Here is a 24,907-nt window from a genome sequence, read left to right as displayed (position 1 = left end):
ATATAACCATATAATAACCATGTTTTCTGCAGGTTGATTTAGCCTAAATATTATAACTAAAACTATAGTGCACAATAGTAGGCCAATGTAGTATAGTATGGTTAAAAATAAGTTTGAAAAGTTTAGCATACTATAGTATAACGGTTAAGGAGCATTTCACACTTGTAATTTAGAAGCAGGGTTATCCTTGAAATTAACCCAGGGTTATGAAACACTCCTCGGAAGCACGGTTAGCCCTGTTTTTGTGGGACTAACCCCGCATTGCGGTGCCAAATGCATGCAGTTTGAAACTAGGCAGGGTTATAATGTTATGACCCTAATAATTTTAAAACAATATATTTACAGACCTATATAGGCTATGTTGTTTTAGAAATCTAGACATAAAACATATTGATATCATATGATTGGAGCATACAGTATCATGTAAAAATCCATCTTATATGGTTGTAAAATACAAACCCATATAAGAATTCATACATATACATATTTTAAATATATGTATTTAAATACATTTTAATATGAGTATTCCATATAGGTTTAAAACATATATCTTCATATATCAAGAGTATCTATAAATGTGATATTCATATATGTATTCATATACATTTTAATATGAGTATTTCATATATGTTTTAAACCTATATATTCATATATCCAGAGGATCTATATATGTGATATTAATATATTGCATATATATGTAACATGCCAAGATCGGTTTTGATATAGGGACATATATGTCATATATTACATTTCCGTATGGGTCACTTTGTTTGACGTCTTTGCTGGAAACTGTAGCGGGACAGGCTGGATCTCTGTCGGCATCCTCGCTGACTTGGGGTGTGGGAGGCGGATGGAGCCGACGAGGGCGCTTGGCAATCTTAGCTGAGCTGCTGGCTAACAACACTGATGTTAATTACTATCGTTAGCTTAAACTGTTAGATAAAAACGGGGATGTAGAATTGCGAGGTTGTTTGTAAATATGGAAATAAAAGTTTTAGTAGTTTGCTTCATCTTTCCTATTAATGATGACAGGCAGTGAACCAGGTAGTGATTGACAGTTCTCTAATCCAATTGCGTTGGGCATTGTCAGATTGACGGCAACCTAGCCCAATGGTGTTTAGGCGAATCATATTTCAAAGGAATCCGGTGCCTCTGTCCTCCTTATAGCATAAGTAATTTAATTTACCTAGTGTTTTAGGGTATATTTGCGTTTATTCACATCATGCGATTGGATTAGCTACAATCAAAGTGCAAATACACTACAGCACTGGGTATAGTCTATTGTAAAGAAAATTAAAACCCTAAAGTGCTGCAAAGAAAACATTCAGTAACACTTGATCATAAAGGTTCCATTTGTTAAGATTATTTAACTAAATTTGAGTTAAAAATGAACAATTATTTTATGGCATATATTTATTTACTAACATTAACTAAAATAAATGCTGTGTTAATATATTCAAAGTGCACCTATTTCATTGCTAAAACAATGTTATTTTGTGTATTTGGTATAATACAATGTGTTTGCGTGGTTTATGGTTCAAAAACACATTATTTTCCACATACCATACATTTTGTAGCTCCAGATATCCCTGTCTTCCTGAAACGCACTGATTTTGTACAATGCTCATCTTACCTGTATGTTGTGATTGGCCTGAATACCTTTGACATTAGCCAGAGAAGTAACAGTCCTTACCATGTTTGAAAGATTAGCTCACAATGCAATGCTGACAGGAGTTAATTTACAGGATGTAAGTCCGAAGCGGGAGAAATTGTGATAATGTCGGTCTTGTCTGCATCACCGTTTGCAAAGATTGCTAAAATTATCTAAATTCTAAATGAAATCTATATTAACCATTTCCGCCAAAATTAGAATAATAGGTTTGGTACCTACTCTGTTCACATAAACAGACACGTAAATACAGTATAAATATAGACATGACAAGATACTATTAGGAATAAAAGAATAGCCTGAAACACACTGAATCGTGTAGAAAAACAGGAACAGAACTGTGTCATAATTATGAACCATTCTGGTAATGCCCCGATTATGTCTAAAGTGCCTTGAATGTGACATTTGGCAACTGTAAAATAAGTGTCTATCATCTGGCACATAATGACTCTCAATTATTAAAAAACTGACACTCAGTGTTCAGTAGTCCCGCTGTGTGGAGATGTTTTTGTACTGATGAAAATGCCATATACTGTATGTTTACGGAGCAGTTTACCATCACATTCTTGAAAATGCTTGGTTCTTTCATCTCATGGTTGGTTCATATCGGCAAACCCAGACACTGGGTTCAAACAACCCAACATTTTTAGAATTTTTTGTTTTTCTCCCCCTTCTGTGATTTTTTTTAGCCCTTTGATTTGAATGTACACAGATGAAATTAGATTAGTCCTACAGAGCAAATGAATGAAAGTAAGGTGGTCAAAAGCGAATTAAAGACAAAGCAAAACTAAGTAAGAGTGGAGAAACAAATATTTAGAGAGATTAGGGTTGCTCTCTCCCATTTACAGATACTTGTTATACTGTACACAACTGTTCCCAAGTGCTTGGGAAAACACAACTATAAGTGGTTTTCCCAAGCACTTTCTGTAGAAGCTCATCAAACTCATTAATAACAGTTAGATACTTTGACATTCTTCTTTTCCAAAATGTTATTGTTATTGTACAATAGCCTATTTTACTGTATCAGAACAGTTTATTGATACTAAGGTCAGAATTCTGACTTGGCCAAAATGAGAATATTGTAGCCGTTGCTGCATCTCTGTGTTTTGGGCTGAGTTTTATATTTTAAATTAAACACTTAATGGTGTACAGACAGTTTCCTGAATGTATTAGTCCCGGTACAGTTGTACAGTACAGGACCTGAGTCAGCAAGGTCCTTTTAAGTGTTCCACAAAGGTCTTGGTGTTGGTATGCAGTGTTTTCCCAAACCATAACACTATGTACATTTGACAAAAATGTTCATTGTTTCAGTGGTGCTGTGGAACAACCAGAAGCCTTTAGCACACTTTACATGATAATGAGCAGTATTTTTTAAAGCAGCGTTTCCTCTGTTGTGACCTCCCATGACCCTGTTTATTGTTATAAGCCTAAACTCCTTTTTATAGATCCCTTGAAATATAATCTGAGATAGAGCCTACTACACTATATAGTCTTATGCAATTTTCAAGTAATGCTTAAAATGTATGAATTTTATGGCATTAAAAAACAAATTCTGCAATCTTTATCATTTTTGCAAATGCTTTAACCAACTGGTCTCAAATAAAATTTAGTAGATTGGATTTTTAACTGCTCGCTTTGACATTTCATTATACTAAAACGTCATCAATACATTTTTAATATTTAAATACATTTTGGGGCCACTGTACATGCTGTCTGCATTTTTCTATCAATTCTCTTAAAGTCCCCCTTAGGGGAAAATCAAGTTTTTATTGTCAGGTTTATATGTCATGTGGTGTTTTTATTATTCTTTAAGACAAGCAGGGCCGTTTCTAGATATTTGGAGGCCCTAGGCAAAATTCATGTTAGAGGCCCCTCACATCCCTCTAATTTTCAGAATAATGTGAGAACGTACCCCGCAATAAATAATTTAAGCACTACAGTTATTAAACATGTTTTCCCCATTACTTTTCCTTTTTATTAGTTTAATCAACAAATTGATTAAATTTATGTTAAAATTTTATTAGAAATTATGCAAAACCACATGTGTTAAACATTTTAAGGCAGATCAAATTTGTTGTTGTTGTGGATGCAGTAGCTTAATTTATTAAAAACACCACCTTTTTGGGATAACACAGGATGACAGTTTTGCTTTCTCCAAAGAGTAAAATTAAAAAGACAAAACTACATTACAAAAACCCTAACTGTAAAAAAAAACTACAGGTGAATACCTCCTATAAAACTTGTATTGTTCTTTTATTTTAGCTAGTATAAAGAGGAATTCCCATCTTACTGAACCAATATACAGTATAAAGTTATCTATTAGACTATGGATATATTCATATGTATTTCAATACTTTTTATACCTTAAATATTCATACAAAGCAGCTGCAACTGGAAGTTAAACAGATAATAATTTCATGATATAAAAACTAAAATAAAGTCTAGAGGACTCTTACAAGATATACAGACAGTTTACTTTAGGTAACGGCAGTTTTGTTTGCTGTTTGACTTAAATACAAACTTTTTTAACTTGACTATTTTGATAGTCAGCTCCCCATGCATCGTACACACATTCAAAGTGTCTGAACAAAGTCAGCAGCGCTCAAGTTTGATCTGTCCTAAAATTATGTTGATACAAAGAACAAAGCAAATTGTATTTTTAAAATGCATTATTTCAAAATACCTGCATCATGTGCCAAACTGTCTTTTTGCGAAGCAGGAAACAAAGGACGTGATAGCCGTTTTTAAATTCAGTCAGCTACAGATATTTGCAAGCTGTTCATCTAGGCTTCTTCAACTTCATGCAGCGTTGCAAGAACCGACAGGTGGATGACATCAAAGTACCGCGAGAGGGAATCGAGAAAACATTCAGAAGAGTCTGCTTATCAATCGTTCTTGCGTTACTTTAGTGCCATCTGCCTGCGGTTCTTGTGGCAGCGGAGCAGCATAAAGTCGAACTCACCTTAAAACTTTATCTGCTGCTGTCAGTAGTGATTGTCGGACTAGCGCACATGGATTTAGCAGTTATGGAGGCCCTCCTCCAACCTAGGCATTAGCGCCGGCCTTGAAGACAAGCATGTGCAAATGCATCATTCAACACCATTGCTAAGTATTTTCTCCATAAAATTGGAGACAGTCTCATTCCCACGGTTTAACTGATAAAGTTATTGACTTTAGGGAGAAAATCTCTTTTTTTAGTCTAACCTTTGTATAACAAAACCTATATGTATGATAAATGTATGATATGATCTATTCTGATATACCTGGTATATACCAGCTAATGTTGTCTTAATTTGGGTTGGTCAGTCTGCATTTGAAAGTCAATCTGCATCTGATCTAGCTAAATCGATTAAAATTACTCAAACTAAAGTCATTTTAGAATGCCAAAGTCTAGTTTAATCATATAAAATGTATTTTACCAACAACACAATTTTGGCCAGTGAAAATGCTGAGTGGCTAGTTACTTTGCAAAACAACTAGCTACTTTGGCTGGTGAGCAAAAAAGTTAATGTCAAGCCCCGCAAACAACCATGGTTACTGTAGCAAAAACATGGTTAATGTACCACAAAATAAAGATGGTTTTGCCAATAGTAATCAGTACACAAAAAAAAACATGGTTACTACACTTACCACAAAAAAAGCACATGGTTTATTTTCGTAAGAAAACACTTCTCTTTTCTTTGGCAAATACAAAGAGCAGAGTTTGTGTGCATTTGATTTGATTTGCATTTATTTTGTGTATTCTGAAGAATATGCTGTTATTTATAGTCATTTATTTTCTCATGTCATACTCATTGTGGATTGGAGTTTTGTCCCGGATCTTGTTAAATTTGGTGATAACCCTGAGCCTAATGCACGATGTAGCATCACAAAGACAAAAATGATAAATAGCTGCTGCAGAAACTATTATGTTGAGTAGCAGCACATTTGTGGAATGTTTATGGCCAGTGATAAATTTCTCTCTCTTGAAATTTAGCGTTGCTCTTAAAACAATGCTCCAAAAGCATGCTAACTAGATTCGAGGCTGACCTACTGTGTTTCTGCATGCCAAATATCCAGGCGTCATTGATTCATCATCTAATCAATATCTGAAGGCATATTCGGCTTTGCTGATGAATGCTTCAAAATATATTAGAGCGTGTCCCTTAGAGGAGGTTAAATAAGTGAGATTTATTCTCAGGAGCAGTCTTTGAGGATGTGGCCAAGAGTGAGTGTTGAATTCCAATCATTCAATGGCCTACAATGAAAAATATAAATGCGCTGGAGTAACAAGTGAAAACCTGTCATGGTTAATCTGTGTCATGTCTTGTCTCTGTTCCGATTGTTGTCACCTGGACATTCATTGATTAATTACCTGCCTCATCACACCTGTTTGTCATTTAGTCTGTGTGTATATATACTCCTTTTTTTTTGTTTGCTCACCGCTGGATCATTGCCATTACTTCCCGGTCTATTCCTGTGTTGGATAATCCTGTTACCCGCCATTGTATGTTACTCGTGTTTTGTTTCCTGTTTTATATTAAATGTTATTTATTTCATGTGAACTCTGCATTTGCGTCCTCACTCCCAGTGGCATGTTTACCATTTTGGGGGCCCTATGCAAAGTCCAAGAACCAAGGCCCCCCATGCCCCAGCATTGCCCAAGATTTTTCAATTGAATTGCACAACAATAATATTCAGTATATAGAATTAAGTGAGATATATATAAAGCAGGTTTATTTTGTTTTACACTGGTTAAAATAACACTAAATTGTTACAGTTTGGTATGACAAAAATTCTTGGTTTAAAAAAAATGTTTCGCTCCCCTCTCAGATATATCTTTTGCTTGCAAATGTCTTATAGGATGTATTTAAAACAATGTAATTAATACTGCAACTTCAGTGTCTGACATCTTACTAAAAAAAACTAAATGAGGAAAAAGAGGAAGCATTAGATTATGATTCAGACTGATCTAACAAACTGAACTAACAAACACCAGCAAACAACATTGTAAGTTGGTTATTGCTTGAATTTATGGATGGGAATCACATAACTCTCATGTTCATATTGTAAAAACAAACTTACTGTGAGATCAACAAGCATATAGACTAGAAATACACTAAAGATGAGATTTTAATGACAATGATGAGATACAGAATATGATTTATGTATTTTAGACATGATTTAAACCCCTGCATGGTGTCTTTATCATGTTTATACCTGTACGAGTGTGGAACAAAAGATGCATGTCACTGATCAAACCAAACCACCAATCACAAGTGTGAAGCCCGAAGTCTTTAAAGTAAACTCCCGAATATTGTTCTGTTCTGTTGTGGTTTTTGTGCGCGCGACTTTTGGGTCTCATTAAACGCCATAGCCGCGCATATAATTGGTTCGCGCAGCGCAGATCACTCGAATGGCGCAGTTTCGTCCTTCTTTTGATGAGTTCGGCTTCCCATACTAAATGTGCCCTCGCGAGGATGCGCGCATATATTATTCTGGTGCATACTTGCACATCTCTCGCTTGCGCGTGCTTTATCCGTGCCTATATGGGTCTGAATAAACGTAACTTACTTTCGCACACTTTGTGGCCAGTAGGGGGCCCCCCAAGCCCGCGAGGCCCTACGCAATTGCGTGGTTTGCATGGTGGGTAAACACGCCACTGCTCACTCCCGTACCAGTTCGTGACAAAACCAAGCACATTTTGGGCATACAGTACTGTAATCCTGGTCAAGAGTAATGTACCCTATGTGGTATGAAGATTAATTCATTTACAATATTCATAAATGTGCCATGGAGCTTTATTTTACTGCATGAAATAATGTTGAACATAATTATCTATGGATGTGGGTAAAATAAGGAGTTAAGGTTTTGACATTGCTAATACAGGTATGTCCTGTGGGTTGGGTTGGTGCAGGCTTGTCCCAGTCCACCAGTGAATTGTCATCCATTGTGTTGTTTCTGGGCCTGGAGGACATCTTTCATACTGTATATACACGTGGAGCTATTCCATCTTCTAGCATCTTCCTCTGTACATAAACACGCACACCTGGGCTGCATCCACTGATCTATATAAATGACTGGATTGCTCATGACGTCACAACTGTGAAGCCACCGTGAAATCTGAATAAATAATCATGCTTTGTACCGTATGTGCACGCGATTATTTGCTGGTTTTGTAATTATGTTATCTTTACAAGTTACCTAAACTTATTTAGAGAAATAACGCTGACCGTATAGCTGAATGTCAAAAAAACTTTATTTATACCCGTGTCATTAACAGAATGCAGCAGACACACTCACCTTAACGTTTTTTTATAAATCCATTATACTGCCCTATTTAAACATAAACATTGCAAATAACACCAAAATTAACTATTATTTTACGTACACATATCCGAAAAATTACCTTGTGTGACTGATATGCTGTAAAGCGGGTGAAATTAGATCATGTTTTTGAATGGAAGTCAATGACGCCCTCTGCCGGTTGGGTATACCAAGATGGCCACTCGAACTCTGCACTGGCTTCACCTCACGCTATTACGTTCCAGTTTCTTACGAATCCAGTCATTTATATAGATCAGTGGTTGCATCCTAAATCGCAAACTGACGGTAGGTGCTGACTTAGATGAAGTACCTACTCATTGACCGTTAAAACAGTAGGTACTATATAGTATGGATATAGATAGTATGAATGAATTCAGACATACTACATCTGCCATGTTGATACATCACATGACATCAGATTCGCTATGTTGTCACAACAAGAAGTTGTAATTACTGGAATGATGTTAAACAAGCTTAATTTTAACACAAGGCACAGTTGTTTAACATGTATTGGCATTTGAATAGAGCTGCGTTACCACTTTTGGGCATTTCAAGAGTTCACATTTACAAATAAGCCAGATAGAATTAATGATATGCATAATTGGCGTGCTGTCCAAAGAGAGGGCTCTGAGCTCAGTATTTGGCCCGAGCCCAGAGCCCTCAGCCCTCTCTTTGTGGGGGAGGTCTGTATTAGGCCCGAACCCAGAACACCCCTCCGTATTCAGGTACGGATGTAACCAAGTAAGTGTGAAGAGACGGGGTGGTGGAGGGATGCTAAGAACTGTCGAAGAACATGGGTGAGTTGCCTGCATGTTTATATACGCTTGCACTCATGCTGATCAGGTGGACACCTGATCTGTCAGCTGGTAGTAATTACAAGATGGTTTGGCGGATTATTAGAATGTGCTCCTCTCGAACTTTAATTCAATTAAATAAAACATAATTTTTGAATAAAACAACGCCCCTCCATCTTCTTCGTTAGCCCTGCTGAAAAAAACAGCATCAAACCAGCATGAACCAGCATGGGAATTATGCTGGTTTGTTGCTGGTTTAGCTGGTGGTCACCAGCATACCAGCATCAAAACACAACATATGCTGGTCTTGCTGGTATAACCAGCATGGGATGCTGGTGCTATTGCTGGTTTGGTGTTGGTTTAGCTGGTGCTAATGCTGGTTTGGTGTTGGTTTAGCTGGTGCTAATGCTGGTGCTGGTTTAGCTGGTGTTCATTTGGCCCGAACCCAGAAGACCCCCTGTGTTTCTGGTTAGGAAGGTAACCTGGTGAGTGTGAGGAGACGGGGTGCTGAAAACTGTCAAGGAATGTGGGCTAGTAGCATGTCTATAGGCTAAATGTTCTTTACATTATAGGATAAGTTTATTTAGAAAACAGTAAATTACAAAAAATGCAATTAGCTGGGTTTTCACCCATAAAAAAGTGTATATAGGTGTGTATTTTCAAAAAATATAATTGGCAATGCTGCTTGAACAGTACATTTAATAAACCGCACAACTGGCAGAATGGAGGAGTCAGTCTGTGTTTCAGGAATTGAAAACGAAGAAAAAAACCACATTATGGTTTAGAAACATATGAAGACATTTTTAAAGAATAATAAAGTTTCACAAACGTATGTTACGTTTTGAAATTTCACTGCAGCTGGAGCAGAATCGCTTATCAAAGGGAATATAACATTTGGAAAAATCTCAGAAGACTTATACTGTCCTGTATGAAGCAGAAATGTGATTTAGTCATCAGTAGCCTCTATACGTTTGATTGACTGCTGCACATTTTCCAGCTGGACACTGGCTACAATGCAAAATCATGGGATTTGAAGTGACTCTCTGCTGTGTAAAAAGACATTTTAGCTTCATGCTTAAAATGCTATGCTGTTGTCTGCGTGAGTATGTGTAAGATGCACAATTTATATTAAATCGATGTTAAATTATAACCTTAAGCAAAATTCAAGCTGAGTAGTGGTTATACCTTAAATGTCATGACAGATGGAGAAAATGAGAGTATTGTATTCTCTGTACACTGTCAGAAGGCAGTTTAATAATGACTTGGAGAATATCTACTGTATAGGTAAAGCAAGTCTGATAAAAAAAGAATAGAGGCTGATTGGTGCCACCTATGAATATGAATAGATGGTAGCAGCGAGTAAATGGCAAGTATATGAAATGGTGTCATTTTATCCACCTTATTTTTGACGTAAATGTGGGCGCTGCCATCTTTGAGCTCCTTTGTGTCTTCCGGCGAGCCACTAAAGCTAATGGCAGTCGTGTTTTTTTAAAGCTAATGGTAGAGAGGGACCAATGTATTGCGAGGGACACGTGTCTGCCATTTTGACTGGCTTTTTAATGTTTATTATAAAAATTCAGGAAGACTGGCATAATTTGTGCAGTCAGGGGTTGCCATAATAGCTTGTACAAATGCAGTTAATTTCTACAAAATATTTGTTTTGAGCATAATCCACATACAGGAGTGTTTATGTGGCACACGTACACCCATGATCTATCAACACATCTATTCAGTAAAACCTTTTATAGAAACTGCCCGTGAACAATAAACGCAGTAATTGTTCAAAAACAACTAATATTATGCTAATAAAAAGATGCTGATTTTGCTGGTTTATGTATTCTGCTATATTCAACACAGTCTCATGGGAAGTTGCGTTATAGTAACAAAATTTTGATTAATTTATTTTTGTTTGATGACACGAATTTCCGCTGTTTTTCGTGTCTCTGGAGACGAATGTCTTTTTCGTCTTTCCCATCACAAATTTCTATCAATGGCTGTTCGTGTCTGTGGCACGACTTTCTTTATCGTGTAAAATGTTGATTGTTCTAAAATTGCCTCAGGTACCTGCTTGGTAGTTATGAACTGCACCAAAAGTAATATAAAGTATTAAAAAAATGGCAACTTGATTTGTATGCTACACTAACTAAACCTTATTTAAACTAAACTAATAAAGTCTTTATTCATCTTATACTATACCATTTGACTAAAGCTGCATCTAAATGTCTCTGTCTGTAGTCTATGCTCGGTTGATAGATTTAATAACATATAATGAGATTCATTCGAGCATGAGCGATGTTAAGCTTGTGTGTGTATGGAGTGTGCGAAGACAGCGTGCTTTACTGTGTTCATAAATATCAGAATCTCTAGAGGATGCAGAATTGAATTTCTATGGAGTCTGTAAATTGTGTGTCCAACATTATAAGTGTGTGCATTTGGATCACGATCATCAGAGTGTCTCTACAGATCTGTGTGTCCTTTTATCAACGTATCTTTCTCTGCGTGTGTTGTTTGGCCTAAAAGGTGCCTTTTGCTTTTTGTCCCTCAGACCGTGCGCACCTTCCGGCGGCGCCGCTGTTACCCACCGACCTGGAAGCGCTGGGTGTTTTTCCTGTTCCCTGGCACCACGATCGCCACATCAGCAGTGGCCTTGTACGCCTTCGTGGAGACAGAGGAGAACTACTTCTACATCCACAGCATCTGGCACATGCTGATCGCCGGAAGCGTCGGATTCCTTTTGCCACCACGTGCCAAACCCGACGTGAAAGTCACTCCCCTCAAGCGAAGACGAGGCTGCGGTTACCAGCTCTGTGTGAATGAGCACGAGGAGATGGGATTGGTGGACCCAGGTATTATAACCATCAACAGCATATGCACCAGCTGATGAGAGGTTCAACAGAGTTTAGCGACGTGGACTTTTTTTGCCTTTCGTCTCCTTCCTTTTGAATATACAAACACGGAAAACAAAGCCAGAGAACTTACTGATGCACTGTAAATAACTTTGGACTGAAACACTCATACACCTATACGTACAAGTTTTTGGCCATTGTTCTTTGGATTACTATTATTGTTAATATCGTTTGCATTGTAAGTATCTTGGAATGGTTTGTGTCAGTACAGCAATGCACTGTTGTTAGTGCATTATTTAAAAAGTTAATGCTGATTTCACTGCTGCTGCTACTTGACAGTGACTGTAAAATTGAAAAATGTGTCATGTAATTTATTCATTGTTTTCTGGCACTGAAACGACCAAATGTTTTATTGTGTTTAGGAGATGCAAAGAAAGAAAAAATTTTGTGGATATATCAAGGGCACTGCTTTTTTAGTTTTCTTTCTAAACATCTTTTGCACTGAGACACAAAAATGTGATACTGTACATTTTTTAAATACTGTAAAAGTATAGTTATGATTAAGTCACAATGTGTACATGTAAATGTATAGTATAGTTGTTTTCAGTGGAATGTCTGATTGTACTTTGGATTGCATTGTATTGCCTTTGCAGCGTAACTGATTGTCGATTTATAGAAGGTTTAGGAAAGTGTCCGTTGCCAAGATAAGGTTTTATTAAGAAACCTCAGATAATAACCTCATATTTCCTGTTGTATTTATCTAGTGAGGATCAGGTCAAAGGGAGACATTTTAAAGCAAAAGCAAATGATAAAGCAAATAAACGTTTTATTTTTTCTGTATCACATATGGTTCTTTATTTCTTCCTGTTGTGCAAGAAAATTTACTTATGAAAACGTCAGACAGTATTTTTCCGTTTCTAATCAAACACATATATTTGGATATACTGACACGATTCCTTTCAGGAGAAGCATTGCGCTGTAATACCATGACATCATCATTTGCATGTCAGTTTTTATGATAATGCTTATAATAACAACTAGTCACTAGACACTAGTTTAGCTGCAGGTGTTTAAAACTGCCCTACATTTGTGGTTCGAAAGTTGGTCCATCCATGTTCGTAAATCCTAAACCAGCAAAAAAAAAAAGGTTATGTGTGGTAAAAGGTCACAAGGGAGCCAAAAAGCAATAATCTGACTGTTTTACAAATAAATGTCATGGTCTGAATGAAATTATTATACATAATTTATTTACGCGATTTAGCAATAATAATAACAATCTATTAATCTGAAAACTAATGATATCACACTGTTGAGCAAAGACCACAGAGACAATTTTCCAGCTAAATGCATACACCCACATTTACAGTATAAACAAATTAAGCCTTCCTGAAATCTGACATTCTTAATCTAGTACTTTGTGTCCCTAAATCCTCCATCACGTGATGAAGGAATGTTCAGCAATTTTTCTAGTCTAAATGGTAAAAATGTCACGCTGAGATGGAAGAAACAGTGAGATTGGTTGTGTCCCTGTAAATGGAGAGTAGGTAACTGATGTAATCAGTTGTGTATGTACACATTACACATTGTAAAATGTGTAACTTTTAGAAAGATCTCTTGACAGAAATGCAATATAATACAATATTATATACATAATATATGAGGTTTAGTTCCAAAACGCAGTAAAGGCCATTTAAAAAAAATAATAGTTACCGCCAAAATCAGTATTGTTTAGGTCAGTATTAAAAAGTAAATTCTTCATTTTACGCGAAATTCGATATCCGCTGTGTTATTCTGTCATCTTTTCTCCTTTTTTTCCAAACCGCAACAAAACACCAGTCCTCCTTCTCTTCAGAATGCAATAAATCTGCTTAACCAATCACAGCGCACCATTCCACACATTGTAAACAATAATGGCGGCACAGAATCCTAGTTTTCTAATCTAATTTGTGATCAACAAACAAATAAACAAAAACAAAATAGTAATTTTGATGGCATTCATAAACCTGTGGTGGTTTTCTGTGGCGGAGAAGAATAAGGCAACAAAATTTAATAATTTACGTGAGGGGCACTCGGGCGAAGGAAAAATGCCGGCTGTTGCTTGTTCTCACACTACAGCACCTAGCTTCTGTCATGCTAACACATTGACCCCAGGGGATCTTATGAAAAACTTTCCATTATTTTACTCAAGGTCAACGAAAATCGAGCAGGACCAAAACATTTTACAGCTGATCGCTGTCAAAAAAGTTCAGCGACAACATCCCAAGGATGACAGCAGCTAAATTTTGGTTTTCATCTTCAACTTTCTTGGTATAGAAAACAAATTTTTACTCAAATTAGTCAAAATCGATTTATTACATATTTATATATTATATACATAGCAATATAATCAGTGGTGTATAAAGGGGCTTCTTAATAAACTGTATTGTTTTTATTACCTTAGAATGAGCCTTTATCTACATACATTGCGGGACTTACATCGAAGTTGCTGTCTTGTTTCTCCAGTAGCCCTTAAAGGGATAGTTCGGCCAAAAATGGACTTTTTTGGACTTGAAGGTCGTGGACTTTGGGTGGACCCCGTAACATTACATTTAATCAACTGAAAGATCTAAAACATTTTCTAAAATATCCGAAAATGTGTTTGTCTGGAAAATGATGGACATATGCAACTCGGACAGCTTGGGGGTGAGTAAATCATGGGTTTAATATCATTTTAGGCCGAACTATCCCTTTAACGGACAAACTGCTCTACAGAGCACGTTTTGTCATCACGTTGCCTCAAATGACAACATGTCCTGTGGCAGCTACTGTAGCTTCTCATTGCATTTCGAAATTAAGGTTGCAATTGAGGTCCGCAATCTCACCCCCATTACACCTTTAAGTATTTAAAAAAAAAAATTCAATTCACATAATGTCCTTTAACTGTATGACACAAATCACACTGTTATTTTAAAACAATCCAGTATCTGCTTTGATAAACTCATCTGTATTGCAAAGGAAGTGGCTCAGCAAGAGTTGAGATTGACAGCAGCTTGGGCTCAACACTCAAAATGAAGTTGAGACATGAGACATGTATATGACGGCTGAGAATTCATGAGTGACAGCATATAAATGATAAAAGTCCAAAAAATTACAACTCTCAGTTTCTAGCAAACACACACACTGATACACGAATGATACTATTAACAGGATTTTCTTAAAAAGGATTTTTTAAAGTACCATCAGCATAGACTTCAGTAGTAGGACTCCTATATGTTCAGCTTTCAGCTGCTGCAGCATAGACAAAAAGTTGCCTAAACATTCGTCCACCACTTGCAGCTGCCCATCTCCTTCTGAAAGCATAGACAACAGTGCCATTCGTGACAACAGACATACATGCAGATAGAAACTTGTGATCTCTCTGCTGAATATTGAAGATCGGACTCTCCACAGTTTCATTTCAATGTCATGCAGGTTCCTCATCATGACCTCAGAGTTAAACAGGGCAGAAAGACCTCTGGTCACAGCCAGCAACCACATCTCAAGTTCCTCCGCTTCATTATCACTATTACTGTCACGATCATCAGCATCATCTTCATCATTAATCTTCACTACTAGAGGAAAACTAAAACAAGGCAGCTGACTGATGTCTGAGGTAACATTAAGAATGACTCCACTATGTGGTAGGTATTGCCCAGATCCCCAGGTGCTGTTGAGCGAGGTGGAGATGACTATAAAATTGCTATGACTATCGAAATGGCACAATATAGTGGTAGATCTGTTTATTGCACAGTTACATGCATAAATGCATATATTTTTCTGTTTAATAACATTATGTTTCTATTTATAGACTTACGTTGTAGCTTCAATGCCTTCAGGGTATGTATGAATCTTAAAAAAGCTTCCAGTTTTTACTCATTTGCATTCCTTATCTTGTTACAATGTTGCTAGAAGTAATGGATAGAAAAGTAGTAAATGATGAAATATGGAGTGGTGTATGGACAGGTATAAAACTGAAGTGTATAATTCCTGAACCACTTAAATAATGATTCTGCTGTGGCTAAAAAATATATAGTTCAAACTTACTCCAACAGTTGGGACAACGTTGTCAGCCTGGTCAGGATACTAAACAAACAGGGGTAAAAAAAACTAAACAAAACATAATATGATAATACCACAGTGTTTAGACATTCCTAAGGAATGAAGCTTTTTTATAGATCTCTCTGCATATAAAACAGAAACAGGACAAAGTCTTTGAACATCTCAACATTTACACACATCAGCTTTAAGCAAAAATGACAGATTCTGAAATAAAATGGGGTATAGTCTGATGTATTCTGCCTAATAAATCTGCTGCAATATATAGTATTAAAAGAACTGAAACGGAAATCAAAGCTGACAATAAGGTCGTTTAATCTCACATTTTACAATCAAAATCAGTCTTCAAAAGCTTACATTATTTATCAGGTACAAAATATGCATCACGTTTGCAAACAGGATTAAGAACCAAATATGAATTTTAAACTAAAATAGGCAGCTTTCTGGTGTACTTTATGAAACAAAAACACAAAGTCATTCATTTTGACATTATTAAATGTTAATGTACACTTACAGAGCTAATTGTATGTAAAATTTATCAAAACTACATCAGAAACATTGTAAGGGTTTGTAGATGTCTAATCGTCATCAAAACAGTATGCAACCCACATTGATGGTTCAGTGTGATTTTACAGTGCATTTACATTGTGAAACATGACAAACTAACAAAAGGGAATTCCTTTCAGTTCACCTGATATGCTTTTGCATACTAAATAATTTAAATGTACAGGATTAAACAAAAAAAGATCAATATACTGTAAAGATTTCACAAAATACAAAATAAATAAAAATAAGGTACTTCTTAAAAAAACAAAATCATTCAAATGTCATATTTTGGCTGTAGTAGCCTAACAGTAAACATCAACAACAAAAATACATTCACAAACATGGTATTGTAAACTCAGTGCAGTTTTTCATTCTTCACTAATGGGTAGCAGAGCAATGGTGTACAGTTTGGGAAGATTTAAACACTCTCCTCAATGCTGAGGTTGGTGCATTACAGTAGCATTTCAATAAGTTACAGATTGAAGCTTTGGATAAAAACGTCTTCTAAATTAATAAATGTAAATGTTGAGTAAGTGCAAAGCAGTGTTATTTTCAAAGTACACCATAAAAATATGCAGCATGTTTGTTAAATCAACTTATACTACGGGTTCGTTGAATGCTTGAATCTGAATGAAAGTTCTGAGTTGTGCAATTATTTTCTGGGAAATGCACGGCAAACATAGTTCCAGGCAGCTCTCTTGACCACATTACAGTTCCAAATCACTTTGCATAGTTAACTGTAACAACGAACTAACAAAATCAACATGACAGACGATTTTATGAGGCAATAACAGTGCTGTTTAGAGACGCACAGAGGTAGCCTCATTCATACAATCTCTCTGTCTCTCGCTCCCTCACCTTCTCTCTCTCACTCTCTCTCTCTCTTTTTCTTTCTTTCTCTCTCTGTCGCACTCACTCTTTTTCTAATAACTTCATTAATAACTGCATTAGAATGCTATCAGTGCCTCCATTGGCAGCTTAAAAATGACGTTTTGTAACAAGCAAAAGAGCCGTTGGATTAAACGCGGAAGAAATAGTCCCACTCACAATAGCGATTTAAGTACAAAAACCAGACGAATGCCTTTAAATATATCATGTGATCAATGTCTTGATGTGTGGTTACCGTAGTATAAGCGGAATAATTGACTCAAGGCCGTTGAATTACTGAAAAACGATGCACGCACTCTGCTTTGCGTCGTGGTCACATCACCACCTCGGGTGTGCATTATATTTCTAATATTTCAACAGCCTGTCGTCAATAATTCTTTATATATGTATTTTATGTTACTTTAACTTAAAAATGAAGTTAAACAATTTCAACTTGATTTTAACTTTTCATCTTGTCAACTTTTCAGAAGCCAAAACTTAAAATAGTGTGTTGAATTGACTTGAAAACCCAAGGTGTTTTAACTTCATGCTTCATTTATTTTAATGCTGCGTTTACGCCAGCCGCGGCAAAGGCGTGAAGCGTGAGTGATTTCAATGTTAAAGGAATATTCCATTTTCTTAAAAGAAAAATCCAGATAATTTACTCACCACCATGTAATCCAAAATGTTGATGTCTTTCTTTGTTCAGTCGAGAAGAAATTATGTTTTTTGAGGAAAACATTGCAGGATTTTTCTAATTTTAATGGACCTTAATAGAGCCCCACATTTAATACTTAACTCAACGCTTAACAGTTTTTTTGTCAACGGAGTTTCAAAGGACCATAAACAATCCCAAACGAGGCATAAGGGTCTTATCTAGCGAAACGATTGTCATTTTTGACAAGAAAAATAAAAAATATGCTCTTTTAAACCACAACTTTTCGTGTAGGTCCGGTCCAGCGTGACCTAACGTAATTGCGTAGTGACGTAGGGAGGTCACGTGTTACATATATAAAACGCACATTTGCGGACCATTGTAAACAATAAACTGACACAAAGACATTAATTAGTATCAGTTGACATACAACAACGCAGGAACGGTCCACTTTCAACACACTTGTAAACACTGGGGCAGAGTTTCGGGTTGGTCCTCTGTGACCTCTTGAAGTCATGACGTATTGCGTGGGGTCACGCTGGCGCATCATGACCGAATCTAGACGAGAAGTTGTGGTTTAAAAGTGCATATTTTTTATTTTTCTTGTCAAAAATGACAATCGTTTCGCTAGATAAGCCCCTTATGCCTCGTTTATAGTCCTTTGAAACTCCGTTGAAAAAAACTGTTAAGTGTTGAGTTAAGTATTAAATATTGGGCTCTATTAAAGTCCATTAAAATGAGAAAAATCCTGCAATGTTTTCCTCAAAAAACATAATTTCTTCTCGACTGAACAAAGAAAAACATCAACATTTTGGATGACATGGTGGTGAGTAAATTATCTGGATTTTTCTTTTAAGAAAATTGACTATTCCTTTAAGTCAATGTGAAGAGACGTTGACGCACATCTGGAGGTCTCGTGGCGCGGATGAGGCATTTGGCGCGGCACGGAAGACGCGATTCCGCCTCATTCACACGTCTAGTTCGCGCGAATTGAGCATCTGGCGCGGTACGCGTGAATGGTGCTTTTTTGCATTTTTGCGTTTGACGCGAATTTGAGGCTGACACCCGAGATGAAAAATTTGAACTTTGGCGGAATTTCATGCTGCATTTACCAATCAGGACCCTGCTTGCTGCTGTGGCGACAGCCCCACCCGGAGTCACATATTCAACCTGAAGGAACGCTTGATATTGTCCCTAAGCAGTCACCCGGAGCTATACGACACAAGTTCTTATTTCTATAGAGACAGGAATAAAAAGGACCTCGCTTGGAAGAGTGTCAGTGAGGACATCGGGCAACCTGGTAAATTGTAATGCACATTTCGCTTTTGAGTCATGTGACGTTTACACGCCGTTTATTTTCCTCCTATAGTAAAGTTACCAAATACAAACTGGTAACTCTCTCGATAAATGCACAATCAACATCATCTTGCAAACAGACAACTGCATAGCACTTGCCCCTCCCACAAGAAGCGGAGTTTGGCTCTGACTTCCAAAATGCCTTCCAAGAAAATTTTAATACAAGAAAAAATATAAATACAAATTTATCAAATGAAAGAACAGAACATCTGATTTCAAACAATCAAAAAAAAAAAAAAAAAAAACGGGAAAAAAGTTTTATCCTATATTGCTTTTTTATAACCTCTTAAATACGGGTAGGTTTCTTTAAAAATAAAAACATTTTAGGATTTTGTTTTTTGCATTTTTGTAAAGGATTTTTGTTAGAGATCAGATTCAGAATGATGATCAAAACATACACAGATTAAAAAATTTATAAAATTAATTTTTGCTTCAGTTTTTTATAAATTGGCTAAGAGCACCATCTAGGGGATAATAGCGGAATTATAGATCACATTAAAAACTCAGGAAAGCATCATTGGCAGGGAAATGTTTTTTTCTTAATTGAAAAGATAACTCGTCAATGGCGGGGAAAGAGTTAAAAGACCTTTTTATTAGTACCCATCAGCACTGACTTCCGTAGTGGGAGCTCCATAGACTCCTATATGTTCTGCTTTTAGCTGCAGCAGCATAGACAAAAAGTGGCCTGAACATTCGTCCACCACTTGCAGCTGCTCATCTCCTTCTGAAAGCATACCGTAGACAACAGTGCCATTCGTGACAACAGACATACATGCAGACAAAAACTTGTGATCTCTCTGCTCTATATGGAAGAGAGGACTCTCTACAGTTTCATGAGCAGACATTTCAAAGTCATGCAGGTTCCTCATCATGACCACAGAGTTAAACAGGGCAGAAAGACCTCCGGTCACAGCAAGCAACCGCATCTCAAGTTCCTCCGCTTCATTATCATTGTTACTGTCATAATCATCTGCATCATCTTCGTCATTAATCTTCACTACTAGAGGAAAACTAAAATAAGGCAGCTGACTGACGTCTGAGGTAAAATCATTAAGAATGACTCCAGTATGTGGTAGGTATTGTCCAGATCCCCAGGTGCTGTTGAGCGAGGTGGAGATGACTATAAAATTGCTATGACTATCAAAAGCCACTATTTGACAGCTAGAGGTATTCAGTGCCAATATCTCTCTCAGGCTATTCTCCATCTGACTTGTATTGAAGAATTCATCTGCCATATTCAAGAGAGTGTTGTAAGAAGCAGCAAAATTAAGTTCTCCAATGCTTTGAAAAGAAAGGTTTTGATCTCTGACTGCATCTAGTATATTAGATACCATTTCGCCATTGAGCTGGGAATGGGCTGACAGAATGGTGTATTTCTCCTTTTTCACAAAAAAGACCTCATTGATTTCTCCACCGCCAGCCTGTGCAGCAGCAAGAAAAGCCGGCCTCTCGGCTTCAGAAATGTCTTGGGCCAATTTTACAGCCAGCTCTTCCACGAAATGGGATTCATTTAGGCCGACGCTCAGCAAAAGTTCTGATAGCTTCCCATTGGCGACATGTGCACCCTCTGATTTCACGCGGCCGTCCGTATCGCAGAACACATCACACAGTTTAGACTTATGTATTTTATCTTTGTGGGTTTCTAAAGCCCTGGAGAGAATCGCATCAATAGGGAAACCGTCTTTAGCAAGTTTTGTGGCACCTTCAAAAAGCTTCCCCCATTCTAAATGTCCGTAGTTTGAATGCAGTAATGTGAGGCCCTGCAACAGCGAGGGGGCTGAATAAGCAGGCAATTTCGGAGAAGTGTCACGTATTGCTTTAAATGATTTCATGGTGTGGTTGTACAAAATAGCTGAAAACACTCCACCTTAAAAAAATGAAAAGAAGACAAAGTTAACAACTTGAAAAATATATACACTATTTGCCCTTTTTGGCTGAGAAAGGGACATTTGAAAGGCAAATGCTGTGTTATTTAATTATTGCTTTAAAGATTAACATTTTATGCATTAAAAAATATATATATGTAATCTATTTATTATGCTAAAATACTGACAATGAAGGATTTATAGGGGAATATGGACTTGTTTTGTTACCTACTCTAAAAAAACAAACGGTGCTATATAGCACCAAAACTGTTGCTTTGGATCGTAACCATAGAAGAACCGTTTTTAGTGCCATATGGCACCAGTGAAGCACCTGTGTAGCACCTGTGTAGAACCATTTAGGGGCCATATAGCACCACATATGGTTCTACAAAGCACTATATGGTTCTACACAGGTGCTTCACTGGTGCTTCACCGGTGCTATAAAACGGTTCTTCTCTGGTTACGATCCAAAGCAACAGTTTTGGTGCTATATAGCACCGTTTGTTTTTTTAGAGTGTAAGCCTAATTTTTATTATGATTACGATGAAACTTCATATCCATTTCTTTAACTACTGAATATGCTAAACACTCCACTTAATTTAGATTTTTTTAAAGAAAAATTTGATCCCATCTTATGAATGTCTTTACAATAACTACTGTGTACCTAATTCAATTCATTGATTCATTCTGTTAGTTAAAACCTTCTGCACAGTAGCCTACCGTATGCAAGTTAAATTAAAATTCATGCACATTCTATATTGCTTGACGTCAAGGACATGGATGTTAAGATTACAATGTTGTGTGTCCGTCTATAATTTATAATGATAAATAAAAATGTATTTCTTTAATTCTTTAATTCTATGTAACTGGTGCATTGGGCTGCAAATTAATAGACACTTGACAATAACTATTTTTATGGTAGAAACAACGAATAGTCAAGAAACTTGAATGTTTTTTGTTGTGTCAAGAAATCAATACTATAAAATTTGTCCTGCAACCTTTAGCAGGTTTTGAGTAGATTTAGGGTGGGCCAAGAGTATAACTACATGCACAGACATTACATGTATACGTACAATTAGAAAACACATGTGCACACAATAGTTACATGCTATACATATTGTCTCTTATAGATGGTAGTATAGTTTAAAAAACGCATGATATAAAGTGGGACAGAAATTCACTGAAGATTGATTAAGCATCCAAACTTCCAGATTTTAGGAAATTACATCAAAGGCTAAAAAGACAAATCGACCATATAGCTGTGGACTAACATGGTCAACTGAGTCTGTGGCAGTAAAATATCTGATATTGCGAAATGTACAAAAATGAAAAGAACATAATATTTCACTGACCTAATCCTGTAGTGTGTGGGTGAACAACTCCGAGGCAGAGTAAAGCAGCAATCCCTGCATCTACCACATTCCCTCTCGCCTGAAGAAGCTCTTTACCAATCCCGGAGCAGATTGCTGTAAAAAAGACGCATTGAACATGAGGTTGATCATAATTTGTTCCAATACATAACCATTCATTGTTATAATAGAGGTTTTTTTCTTATAATTATTTTAGTATACGGTTCCATCTACTAATGGAGACTTGCCTGAGTCTGTGATGATAGCAGCATGGTGGTACAAAGGTCCACTGTGCTCATGATCGTGGTGATCTTCTTCCTCATCATGATCTTCATCTTCCCCGTGATGGTGCTGGTGGTGGTTATTGCCCTTTTCCTCAGAGTTCTTGCTTGCCATGTCAGTCTCCTGGTAATGTGATAGGTCCTCATGTTCCTCAGTCGCACACCAATAACCATTCCACTCACTGATCATAAATGCACAAACTATTACTAAAAGAATCAGGGCCACAATGACCCTGATATAAGTGTATGTTCTTCCTCTCCCTTTTGGCTGATTGAAGGGCCTGTGTAGTGAAATATAAAAAAACACTCTGAAGAAACCAGAAATATAAAGCAGACCTCTTTTCTGTGAAACACAAAAGGAGTTTTTTTAAGAGTCTTTGCAAAGCTCTTCAAACACTGAGTGTTCAAAGTGACTTTGTCAAGCTCCAAAAAGGCACCACAAACACATAAGTAAGTAGACGTATAGACTATATACTGTGCCACAAGGTACATTTCAGAGCATTTGAGGAGATTAAGTGTCAATAAATAATGACTTGCCAGTCTGTTCCTACACAAGCTGTAATAAAACCATCCACTAATAAACTAAGTTTATAATAAAGTTGCAACTTTATAAAGAAATAAAACGTTTAGATGCAAAACCCTCTAAGTGTGCCTGACATGTTTTCTTCTACTAAGAAAATGTATTTCTAAATGGCCTGAGGCTGGGATTAAGCAAATTTGAGGTGAAAACATTTAATGAGCGTATAATAAATATATTAAATGTGTAAATATATTTATTTAGATATTTTATATTATTTATAAATGGATATATAAATAAAAAATCTTACATTTATACATGTATGTGTGTGTTTATATATTTATACATAATTACACATAGGACACACACACACACACACACACACACACACACACACACACACACACACACATTAGACAAGCACAAACTTTTATTATGTATGCGATTAATCGCGATTAATCAATTGAGAGCACTACTATAAAGCAATGTAAGTTGCTTTGGAAAATACCAAATGTGTAAATATAAGTTTAAAACAAATACTGTAAATTATATTTTGGTATAAATCTTGTATCCACCTTTGCTTCACTGGCTAATGAACTCGTTTGCCCCCAGAACTCTGAAACCTGTATACGGTATTAATGACTCTCACCAAATTACAAATTGTGTCTTTGTGAAAGGCAGGTGAGGCAATAAGTTCATATTGAAACCTGAAGAAGGACATCATTTTCATTTTAGAGTTCATTTAACATGATTCAATACAAATGCATTCATTTTGCTTTGTTAGAGTCTGCAAAGGCAGATGTTTATACAAAACATTGACAGACGATCAATAGTAGCAAACATTCAAAAAAGAAAGCAAAGCGGGCAGGCACTGCAGGTTTTAACGTAACAGAGTTAACAATCAACAATAGCCTAACTTATTCAGGAACCAAAAGAGAAAGATTAAATAATCAGTTTACATCTACACTGCTAGCAACGCGACATACTTTCTATTATAATCATTGCACGTGAAGGACAGCTTGGTTGGTTACGTATGTAGCGTCGCGTCATTGAGGTGCACCTGCTGCGTCTGAAGCAACCACAACATATGGAAAAAAAGGAATTTCACATGAAATAAGTAACAAACATTAATCTAAACTTCATTCAACTTGCACAGCGTATACGTCATAATATATATTACTTTAATTTTTTTACTTACGACTGGAAATGTATCGTAATTTCCTCATCGTCCTCTTCTTCTGCGCAGTCGCTGTCGTTTACATCGCGCACATCGCTTGCCAGTGCTTTATATTTGACAGCGCTTTGTAGCATTTTTTCTTGTGAAAGAAAAGGCTATAGCACTAAGGCTACAAAGTCCCAACATTGATTCGAGTGTCCAGAAATCTCTTACTTCCTGTTTTTCCTGACTGTCAGGTTAGTTTGGAACACCTCCCAGTAAGCAATAGAAGCCTTCTGATGGGCGGGCACACGTCGAAGTCCTTGCATTTCACGTTTAGTTATACGTTTTAATATGAATAACAAAATATAAAATTTTAATGATAGGAAATATAGATTTTTAAATTATAATTATATGTACATGGTTTCTATTTATTATTTAAAAATAGTACCTTAAAAATGTATACTTACTAAATCAAAATAAATATATTTAAAAACCCTTGCTTACTGTTATTATAGTGAAAACATGTTGAAGGTTTAGAAGGTTATATGCTGATAATAACTATTTTAAGGTCTTAGATGTCTGTGAAGTCCTCATGTGTCCAACACAGGCACAGGTTGAAGCAA

At 36.5% G+C, this 24,907-nt stretch overlaps 2 protein-coding genes across 2 annotated transcripts in view; one reads left to right on the top strand and one right to left on the bottom strand.

Annotated features, from left to right (window-relative positions):
- Positions 1 to 12,458, top strand: part of tmem8b (transmembrane protein 8B) — a 216,939-nt gene extending 204,481 nt beyond the window's left edge. The window contains exon 13 of the mRNA XM_065266938.2: positions 11,315 to 12,458. Coding sequence (XP_065123010.2) covers positions 11,315 to 11,650 — 336 coding nt within the window. The 3' untranslated portion in view covers positions 11,651 to 12,458. The remainder of the gene's footprint in view (positions 1 to 11,314) is intronic.
- Positions 12,459 to 19,423: 6,965 nt separating this feature from the next.
- On the bottom strand, positions 19,424 to 24,550 carry ggt6 (gamma-glutamyltransferase 6). Its single transcript, XM_065267101.2, has 4 exons — positions 24,324 to 24,550; positions 22,576 to 22,889; positions 22,331 to 22,444; positions 19,424 to 20,980 (listed from the first exon to the last, which is right to left on the bottom strand). Exons 1-4 carry the CDS (start codon positions 24,434 to 24,436, stop codon positions 19,707 to 19,709), a joined length of 1,815 nt encoding a protein of 604 aa, XP_065123173.2. The 5' UTR covers positions 24,437 to 24,550; the 3' UTR covers positions 19,424 to 19,706.
- Positions 24,551 to 24,907: the final 357 nt, after the last annotated feature.

This window comes from Paramisgurnus dabryanus, chromosome 5 (genome assembly GCF_030506205.2).
Source record: "Paramisgurnus dabryanus chromosome 5, PD_genome_1.1, whole genome shotgun sequence".
NCBI classification, from domain to species: Eukaryota; Metazoa; Chordata; class Actinopteri; order Cypriniformes; family Cobitidae; genus Paramisgurnus; species Paramisgurnus dabryanus.
Note: the sequence above shows the minus strand (reverse complement) of the source record. Positions and strands in the feature narration are given on the sequence as shown.